The sequence below is a fragment of the Prosopis cineraria genome, unplaced genomic scaffold (genome assembly GCF_029017545.1).
Source record: "Prosopis cineraria cultivar Desert tree isolate PC_DT_omini unplaced genomic scaffold, ASM2901754v1 PC6, whole genome shotgun sequence".
Taxonomy (NCBI): Eukaryota; Viridiplantae; Streptophyta; class Magnoliopsida; order Fabales; family Fabaceae; genus Prosopis; species Prosopis cineraria.
Genome location: NW_026555337.1, coordinates 19,131,116 through 19,142,257, shown reverse-complemented (window position 1 = coordinate 19,142,257; position 11,142 = coordinate 19,131,116). Strand labels below are relative to the sequence as shown.

At 33.7% G+C, this 11,142-nt stretch overlaps 1 protein-coding gene across 1 annotated transcript; it reads left to right on the top strand.

The window, feature by feature from the left end:
• Nucleotides 1–6,461: 6,461 nt before the first annotated feature.
• LOC129313969 (uncharacterized) lies at nt 6,462–7,484 on the top strand. Its single transcript, XM_054957353.1, has 2 exons — nt 6,462–6,853; nt 6,947–7,484. The coding sequence occupies exons 1-2, from the start codon at nt 6,462–6,464 to the stop codon at nt 7,482–7,484; spliced, it is 930 nt and encodes a 309-aa protein (XP_054813328.1).
• Nucleotides 7,485–11,142: the final 3,658 nt, after the last annotated feature.

Here is an 11,142-nt window from a genome sequence, read left to right as displayed (position 1 = left end):
TTTCTACTACTACTTCTTCTTCTTTTAATCTCTTTTTTTTTTTCATCTTTCATTCTTTTTTTTCGTTTTCTTCTCTATCTCTCTCTGTTTTTTTTTTGTTCCAGACCAAATGGCTCTTGATATCATGTTAGATTTTTTACATTAAGTATATTTAAGGATAGTATACTCTACCAAAATAGCTTAAGTCATTTAGTTAGATATTTTCTAAGCTTATATATTTATGATCTATCTTCTAATCTTTAAATGTGAGACTTTTTTATGTTCTAATAATTCTAAATATTTGTGTGGGCTTTTGCACCATATATCTTTCATTGGTTATTTCAATAATTATTTTTTTTAATTTTAAATAAAAATCATTGTTGTTTCATGACATTTCAATAATTTGAAGTCCTTAATTATCATCAATACATTCACAAGGTTCCTAATTGTCATTTTCCTAACTTTCCCCCCTTACTCATCATTCTGTCTCATTGAGGTTTCCAGAAATAGTTTCTCCAATTATGCAAGTTCAATAATATTTTAATATTATATACTCTTTTTTCTTTCACTAGATTTTCTTCCAATGAGTATTTTGGTTCTAATATATAAGATTTTTAACGAGGCACATTATTTAATCATAGACGTCCAATAAAAAGTTATAAATGTTCTTATATATATATATATATATAGACACATACATACATACATTTTGGCATGTGCATAAGCTCTCAACTATTTCAATTATGGAACCTAAGGGGCTTTCTAAATCTACCCATCATGATTTGGCCATTCGCTTTCTCCTAATTACATTCATGAACTGAGTTATTAAATTGAAGAGCTTACATTAAAATTAACTATAATATCTTCAAGGAGAAAATAATGTAGAATATTAGTTATTTATATATTAATCATTATTGACAACTTAATAAAATAATTTTGTTTATTTCTTTATTAAATTTGTTTTATCCTAATCTCTAATCATTTAAGATATTGTAGTTGTATAAGGACTTTATTTGTTGGATAATGATCCTCAAAAGAATTTGAAAACTAAATGTATTTGTTTAATCAAATAATTTCCTCAACCTCTTGCCCCACACACACTCTCGTAAATATAAAATAATTACAAAAGAAATTGAAGTATATTTAAAATAAATAAAATTTAAAATTTAAAATTCTATAATTTATCTTGTGGAAATCCAATATACGATTGCTAAGTATCTCAATAAATAAAAATTTGTTTGATTTCTACATAAAAAATAATATATAACAGGATACATGTACATTTGATCTAGTGGGTGATAAACCCGAGACTCATTCATCTTTTTCGTTCATTCTTCTACCTGCCTCAACCCTCACAACTTTTTGTCTCTATTATCTCTTCTTCCGTTTCCTTTCCTTCTCATCAATTTATAGAACCTTGCATTTTCCGTACGATACCTTCCTAGCAAGTGTATAGATTTTCTATACAAAATGAAACCAAATTCAAAGATGGGGTATATTATATATGTATACATATAGTTATTATATTGCAGGTGGGACGATTATGCCTTACCTGTGTATATTACGGAGATGTATAGACAGTTATGCCGCACCGGTGTATACTAAAGATATATATATATATATATATATTATACTTGTAGGTAGGATGGTTTATTACCCACCAAGATTGGTGATGAGCGTCGATTGAAAGATTGTTGTGATTGAATGTTAATGACATGGTAGTTTCATATGAGTGTTGTGATTGAACAATGACAAGATTGAATGTTGCGACTGAATGACAAGATGGAATGTTGTGGCCGGATTTTTCTTAATTTGAAAGATTGGGTGCCAAGAGTTATTACATATGATCTTTGATTCACTCATTATAATTATTTGGAAAAAAATTTTCTCCCTCTCAACATGAAATTTTTTTAAATGTGGATATTTGAACATGGAGCCATTTATTTATCTCCTTGAAAATCATTTGTGAAGAAACTCTTGTGTGACGTTGCTTCCCTTCCGCTCACCTTGTTATTTATATTCTCATTGTTCCGTGTTAGACTTGCTCCTTTCTTTATTTTTATTTTTTTAATGGGTGATCAATTGTTAAAGTGCTTTATTATAAGCTATCATTCCTATAAAGAGAATAGACTGCAAATGCATAGCTGAATAGTATTATGGAGTTCCGTGACGTTGTGACTATTATGGTGGCGTTAGAGTCAAGATGTAATGTTGTCCAATATAATAATCATGGTTTCGTACAAAGCTTGTGTTCCAATTTGATTTATCATTTTTTGACATCTGAATCTAGTATGAAAGGTTAAAAATTGGAAGAAAAAAAATTTCTTATGAGATTCTTTTGTGTTGGGGAGCTAACCAGTTGAGGTTTGCTAGGCTAAGTGAGATTAAATTAGCTTAACCTAATCGTTGGTTGTGACTCAAATTTTGGGTCTTGATAATAACTTTCATCCAATATAGATGAATTTTGGAAAATGTATATTCTTTATTTAATATGGATACATTGTATCCCTTTGGTCATTAATGATTGAAGGTATGTACGCAGAGATTTAGCTCACAACAATGTACATATATTTAATGCTTGAAGGGAAATTTCACCCTAAGATAGCTATAAGCTCAGAGCATCTAGGATCATAAATTTATTTTTTATTTGATGTTTCCTTTCAGCTTTTAAAGACGGTGTAATATTACCCTACTGTTAATGAAAATTGACTTTGACTATTATCTGACTGGAAAATTACAAAAAAGAAAAAAAAAAAGACCTCAAAAGTTAAAGAAAAAGAGCCCAAAAAATTAAAGAAAAAGACCAAAAAAATCCATATAAGTCTTAATCCTTTTCTATAATATTTTGGTCAATTAATGATCAAAGTTAATATTTGTTTATGATAGAAGAGAATAATACTCCACTTCATACACTTAACCATTTATTAAATTCTACCATGGTAATTAAAACACAAGTAATCTTTACAAAGGTTCACCACAGTATAACTGTAGTAAAAGATTTCAAGAGAAATGGATAAAAGTATAAAATTTCATTTAAAATTGGGATCCCAAAATCATTTCAATTCCAATAACAAGTTTCAAGATAATTTTACCCTTACAAATTAGACTAATAAATCTTTGGAATGCATGAAAAATTATTGAGGGTTGAAAACAAGTCAAATGGGGTCAAATGAAGTCAAAATGCCCAAACTGACACAATCTGTCACGGCTAATAGTGTTGGTCGTGGCTAACATTTGTTGTATCATGCGTTGCAGCCAACACACCTTTCATCACTGCACGCAGGGCGTGACAGCACAACTTCTCAAAGTTCTACTTAGATAACCTGATCTTAAGATATAAAATATTGCATCTAGTCCGAAAAAAATACCACTAGTTATTAAATAAGTTACTACCAATCTTGAAATTAAAATAAATCTAATATAGATATATATATATATATATACACGTAAGTAATTTCGCCGACTTCAAATCCATATTTAAAACATTTTTTAATTACAATATGAAAAGGAAAAGGATTGAAAAAAAAAGGAAGGGGAATTAATTCATAAAAATCTCAAAAAATTAAATAAGTCAAAATTCATGGGGAAAAAAAAAACTCTTTCATTGTAGGAAACGGAAAATCATGTCACATATTCAATGTGTATCGTATACTCTCTTCCTTTTTATTTGTAGGAGGAAAAAATCATATCAAATACTTTAAGAAAAACAGTTAATTATATTAATTGTGTCTGAAAATAAAAAAACTATACTATAATACCCTTTATTCATTGTGTTAATCAAGCTTTCATTAATTGTTTCTTATGACTATGATAAAATTATTATGAGAGATAGTTTAGAAAATTTACAATAAATGCCCATTGAAAAATGTGATTTTACTTACATAAAAGACAAATTAAAAATGATAGTTTCTCTTATAAATAAAAACGGATGGAGTATTTCCAAAAATTGAAACCAGCATTTATTTCTTAATGGTCTGTGCATTGTATATGTGCTTTACCCAAAACAAGAGTCTCAGTAATTATATCAGCTAGCTCTCTTTCTTTGTTTTTTTTTCCTTTTTCTAGTCCTTAATTTCATCCATCCTTTTCCTTTGGCGAGATTCTCAAGAGAGATAACAAGGGGGGGGGGGAGAAGAAGAAAAATAGAAAATTTGAATACGTAAATTTTATTGAAACCAAAAAAATGATGGACGCTTTTTCATCTTAAAAGATGACAAGTGGTAGATAGAAAGAGAATTAAATAGGGGGGAACAAAAAACCTTCATTACTGTGTGCGGAGTGAGCATTCTACTAACCCCTGGAATTAAATACATTTTTGGCTAGAAAGTATTAAATAAATTTAAATGAAAGTAAAGCATATTTAATTAGTGCATTGCATTGTAGAGTTTAAGCAATGAAACCGCATGCATATTTATTAGTCATAAATAGTAAGATTATTAGAGCTTTTGTATTACTTCCTCCGTCTCAAATTATAAGATATTTTTAGATAAAATCTTAGATACTAATAAAGCTCATTAAATATACTTTACAACCTTACTTTTTCAAGAAAAAAATATAAACTTTCAAAAATATCCTTCATTTTAATCCTCCAATGGTAAAAGAATATTCAAGAGAGATAATATATGAAAAAGATAATATTAAAAAAATATCATTAATGAAACCTTATTTTTATCAAAATGTCTTATATTTTAGAATCTTGAATCTTTCTTAGAAGTGTTTTATAATTTAGGATAGAGGGAGTATTATATATAGACGATTGTATTTATTAGTGACCCAAAAAAGATCATATTTATTATCTTTTTTAATAAATAATTAATGTTTATTTTAAATAATAATGCCAAATTCTGTAAATATTTTTTTTTTGATATAGCAACATTTATTAATGATAGGACTCAGACATTTAACTCATAATTCATGTGATATAATTTGTATAACCTAGTGCTTGCCACATTTAAAAAAATACAAATTCTCGTGTCATTTTTTTTTCGAAACATTAATCAAATCTTAACAAGGATAACCAATCAAGCATCAATAATGTAAACAACATATTCATTCAATCACTAAATTCTCTGTCAAACTAACCAACCACTTAAACTTTAAAATAGTAAGGACTACGTAGTTTTCTAGAATAATTTATTGCTTTTCTAATCCAAAAATATGCTATAGTAAAAAAATTATTTCGAAAATTAAATAAAATATATTTAGAACATAAATAAAATAACCAAATTGTGAAAAAAACACTAGAAAATCACAAGAAAGAAAATAAAAAATAAATGAAAAGAATGTCTGAAATCAAATTATTTGCTTGAGGAATCGAGGAAAGAATAAAAAACAAGTGGTAATTATACAAGCAAAAATGAGCATTTTGCAATCACGCAATCCCTAATGTTGTGCCCAGTTGGAGTGGGACCATATGATTAAATGCTGGCTTATAAACAATCACCATTGCTATATCACTCTCACATCTCAAAACAACAGAAAGAATAAATCAAAAGAATTGAGGGAGAGAAATAAGAGTCAAGCAATCGAATTGAAGACATGGTCAATGATATTAAGCGTTAGATAGAGAAGGCTTCCCAGGGAAACAAAAAGCTTGTCGAATTGGAAAAATTCTCAACATCTCTCTTTATCTAATTTGTGAGTTTTTCCATCATCTGCTAAATCTCTATTATTTTGTATGGTTGTTTGATCACTCATTAATTTTCGTCAACCTTTTCCTGTACTGGTCGTGATTTGTTCGAATTTGAAATCGGGAAAATTGATAGGAAAGAAGTGTAGAATTATTGGAAATCCAAATGATGTGCAATAATCACTTCGAGGCTATTTCTTAAGGCTAAAAACCTAAAGTTCTATGATGTTGAAATTGATTTTATCATTTTTATGTGTTTGATGTTTAAATCTTCATTCCTTCCTTTGATGTGTTTCTTGGGCCAACTTTAGAGATCTGATTTTAGGAGCTCTAATTTTTAGTACTCTGTTCCTCAATTTTTAACCCAATTTATTTTCCATTATATGGTACAATGACCTCAACACTTAAATTCATACTCAATTCTATCTTTCCACGTCCAGTAAATAAAAATTGTCTGGAATTTGTTTTTACTTGATGTGAAATTTGTGTGACTGTTGAACTTTTTATTTCATGATTGAGCTTCCAATCAATATAATTTTGTGTTCATAACTATCCTATAGGCAATGTGATAGAGATCACCGTAACTCTAGGCAACATTATAGATATATATTTCTATTTATTATAATGTACAGGTATAATAGGAAAAGAATAACTGTCTCGCAATATTATAGGGATGCTAGCGGATTTGGTGCTCCATAACTGATTCCATAAAGCTGTATATATATAGTATTCATTGTGATAATAATATGTGAATAATTCTCTCCATGAAATTTGTCATGGTATCAGAGCACGGTCAAGATCTTGAACCGTGAAAATAATTTTGCAAGCAGAATCAACAGCGAATAGTGAGACAATGGCAGCGGAGGCTCAGAATAAGGGTCCAGATGCAAACTCGCCATTTTTTCTTCATGCTTCAGATAATCCGGGGCAAGTTTTTGTCAGTGAACTACTGAATGAGAATAACTACATGGAATGGCAAATCGACATAACAAATGCGTTGGTGGCCAAGAACAAAATGGGGTTCGTAGATGGTTTGATCAAGCAACTAGAACTCGAGTCTAATGCACTGTCTTACTGGATTCGATGCGATGCTATGGTGAAGGGATGGCTCAAGAGTGGTATGACCAAAGAGCTTCGCACGAGTGTTAGATATGCAAAAACGGCTCATGAAATCTGGACTGATCTAGCAGAATGTTTTGGAAAGGGAAGTGCGCCGCGGGCTTATGAATTGAGATGCGATATTGCGTATTTGAGATAGTAGAGACAATCAGTTACAGTTTATTATACAAAACTCAAGGCCTTGTGGGATGAAATATGGACCATTGCACCCATACCAAGGTGCACCTGCAATGGCTGCACATGTGGTGTAGCTAGAGACGTAGAAGTCATACGAGACAATGAACAAGTATATGACTTTCTTATGGGCCTCGGTGAGGAGTTTGCAACTGTGAAGACGCATATACTGAGCACAAAACCACTCATGAACCTAAGTGCAGCCTACCACTTAGTGGTAGAGGATGAAAAACAAAGGCAAGTTTCAGCCACCCAGAGAAACGGAACTGAGATAATGGCATTCCAGGTTCGAGCGAAATCAGAGAAGGATGATCGAGATTCTAGAGAACTGCAGAAGGAGCGGATTCAATGTGGTCATTGCCACAAGCGAGGCCATACTGAAGAAAGGTGTTTTGAGATTCATGGATATCCACCAAATTGGAAACGACCCAACAGAGAAAAGAAATGGAATGACAAACGAGGTGGACCGAGAGTAGCGTTCATGAATTCCGATGAGAGTCCTATATCTGGTTTGAGTTCAGCACAGTATGATGGCTTACTCAAAGCCATTAGTGAAGGCTTGAGTAATAGTCAAATCTCATGAGGCAACAACAACAATCAGCGTCAATCTGTAGCCAATATGGCAGGTATGTTTCCAACTAATCTTACGAAGCCTTGGGTCATAGATTCTAGAGCGAATGAGCATATATTGTGTGAAGACACGCCTTTAATGGGTGAGAAGGGTGGCTGGCATGCACCAGTTCAAATCCCAAATGGGGAAGGGATTCCAGTTAAATCTTCTGGGAACTTACGGCTCAAAGATGGGTTGTTGCTCAAGGGTGTCTTGAAAATTACAGATTTTAAATGCAATCTTTTGTCTGTTGGCCGATTAACTCATGATGATGATTATGCCTTGCTTTTCATTAAGGATCTTTGCTTGATTCTGGACCATCGTACGAACAATTTGATTGGAGTGGGGAGATACCATAATGGTCTCTACATTCTAGAATCACAGAAAGGAGAACGAGTAGCACTAATGGTGAATAAGAGTTCTAAGGATGAGGAGCTGTGGCATTGGAGGCTGGGTCATGCCTCAACTGAAAAGATGAAGTGACTCAATTTATTTTCAACTACAAATAAAGAGACTCACCCTTGTGATTCTTGTAATAAGGCCAAACTTGCTAGGCTACCTTTTGTTGACAGTTCCATTAAAAGTATTTCTTGTTTTGATTTAATTCACTGTGATATTTGGGGTCCTTATAAGGTTCCTTCATTGACTGGAGCTCAATATTTTCTTACCATTGTTGATGATTTTAGTCGAGTTACTTGGGTATACTTGATAAAACATAAATCTGAAGTGAGCCAACTTCTAATTAATTTCATAAATATGGTAGAGAAGCAATACGGTGTGCAGGTGAAACAAATTAGAATAGATAATGGCTTGAAATTTAAGTCTTCGCAGCTCATCCACTTTTATGAAGAGAAGGGCATTGTTTCTCAAACTTCGTGTCCTTACATGCCTCAACAGAATGGTGTGGTTGAACGCAAGCACTGATTTATTATTGAGATGGCCTGCACTTTACGACTACATGCGAACTTACCAAAGACATTCTGGGGTGAGTGTATTCAAGCTGCTGTCCATATTTGCAACCGGCTACCCACAAAGGCAACAGGCAACAAAGTACCATACGAACTCTTGACAGGTAAACAAGCCACTTATGGACACCTTCGAGCATTTGGATGCTTAACCTACATGCGTGACCTCACTAATATAGACAAATTTGATGTAAGCGGGCGACAATGTGCTTTTATCGGCCACCCTATTGGTCAAAAGGGCTATAAAGTGTATGATCTTGAGCTTAAACAAGTATACGTCTCTCGTGATGTGATTTTCTTTGAACAGCATTTTCCTTTTCGCCACTTGGGGTCTCTCTCGTCCGACTAGCGTACCTTTACCCAAGCACTCAGCCCAATTGATGATGATGGGGCTCTTGATCACCTAGAGCTTAATTGTGACAACACTGTTATGGCTCCACCCTCTGTTCCTCATGACTCTTCTTTATTTACCACCAAACTAGAAGCTTCTCGGTCTCCAAGGGCAGAAGGTGCGCTAGGGGTACATGTCAGACGAAGCCAGCGTACACGAACCATCCCTGAGCATTTGAAGGACTGTGAGATAGACTTACCACCCTCCTTGCTGCATTCGACATCGGGTGCCTCAAGCACAGCTCATCCCATTGCACAGTATGTCAGTCATGACAGTTTTTCAAATAAACACCAAGCTTTTCTTGCTGCTGTGGATGGCATTAAGGAACCTCGAAGTTACAAGGAGTCTGTACAATATAAAGAATGGCGTGACGCCATGAAGAAAGAAATAGAGGCTCTAGAGAAAAATGGTACGTGGATGCTAGAGAAGCCGCCAAAAGATAGAAATATTGTTGACTCAAAATGGGTGTTCAAGGCCAAGTGTAAACCGAATGGTGAATGCATTGCCAAAGCAAGACTTGTTGCAAGAGGTTTTACTCAAGAAGAAGGAATTGACTATCATGAGACCTTTGCACCTGTGGCAAAACTTATCACCGTAAGAACCTTATTAACAGTGGCATCAAAGAAGAAGTGGTTTGTACACCAACTCGACGTAAATAATGCCTTCTTGCATGGCGAGCTAGACGAAGAAATATATATGAAGGTACCAGAGGGCTTCACACAAGAAGAAGATGATAGAGTATGTAGGCTTCGGAAGTCCCTTTACGGTTTGAAGCAGGCATCAAGAAATTGGTATGCCAAGTTTACTGGTGCTTTGAAGGCTGTAGGATTTATGCAATCACGTGCTGATCACTCTATGCTTGTATATAATCAAGGTGGTGTGTTTCTCGTAGCCTTAATATATGTAGATGATGTCCTCCTAGCTGGAACACACCTCAGAAAGATTGAACAAGTCAAGAAGTACCTGGATCATAAATTTTCAATTAAGGATCTCGGCAATATCAAGTATTTTCTTAGGATAGAAGTGGCAAGAACTCCGCATGGCTTTGTTCTTAATCAAAGAAAATATGCATTAGATCTACTAAGAGAAGTTGGAATGGAAGGGTGTCGACCTTGTGACTTCCCAATAGAAGAGAATTGTAGACTAATAGTTAGGGAAGAAGACGAGGATGCTGAGAATGCAAATAAGAGCGTTGATGGAAGCAGATATAGAAAGTTAATTGGGAAACTGATGTATTTAACAGTCACACGACCGGATCTTGTTTATGCTGTTAACATTCTCAGTTAATTTTCATCACACCCTAAACAAATTCATCAAGATGCTGTTGAACGAGTTTTAAGGTATCTGAAAACCACGCCTGGCCAAGGCATTCTGCTGCGTAGTGATGGTGATCTCGAGTTAGAGGCTTTTTGTGATGCTGACTAGGGAAGATGTCCAATTAACAGACGTTCTCATACAAGGTATTTAGTGAAGTTTGGGGGTTCCCCCATATCATGGAGAACCAAGAAACAAACAGTTATTTCACGTTCTTCAGCCGAGTCAGAATATAGGGCCATGGCAAATACTGTAAATTGATTTGGCTTTGGTGGTTGATGAAAGAATTAGGAGTGGAACAAAGGTATGCAACCCGGCTCTACTGTGACAATCAGGTTGCACTTCATATCATACGAAATCCAGTTTACCATGAGCGGACCAAACATGTTGAAATGGATTGTTACTTTGTTCGGGAGAGATATGACAGCAAGGAGATTCAACCGCTGAAGATTTGGACAAGAGAACAATTGGCAGATATCTTTACAAAACCGTTGGGCAAGGAAAGATTCGCACACTTCAAGGGCAAGTCGGGCATTGTCAACCTCCATGCACCAACTTGAGGGGGCATGATAGATAGAGATCACCGTAACTCTAGGCAACATTATAGATATATATTTCTATTTATTATAATGTACAGGTATAATAGGAAAAGAATAACTGTCTCGCAATATTATAAGGATGCTAGCAGATCCGGTGCTCCATAACTGATTCCATAAAGCTGTATATATATAGTATTCATTGTGATAATAATATTTGAATAATTCTCTCCATGAAATTTGTCACAATGCTATGTTGATAATATTCCAATGACTGATTTGAATAAAGATAATTAAGTGTACTTTTGTAAAACTTTATTAATGATTGTAAGATGTTGTCAGGGTCCTTCTGATTGTGTTTTGATAGAATTATCAAACTCAGTTGAGCTAGAGAAGAATTGTGCATCAATACTATTCATCCTATG

Bases quoted from the DNA above. Each gene is read 5' to 3' on its own strand.
- LOC129313969 (XM_054957353.1), top strand. From the start codon at position 6,462: ATGGCAGCGGAGGCTCAGAATAAGGGTCCAGATGCAAACTCGCCATTT. The intron at 6,854-6,946 runs GTATTTGAGATA...ACCCATACCAAG, and splicing joins GAATTGAGATGCGATATTGC to GTGCACCTGCAATGGCTGCA.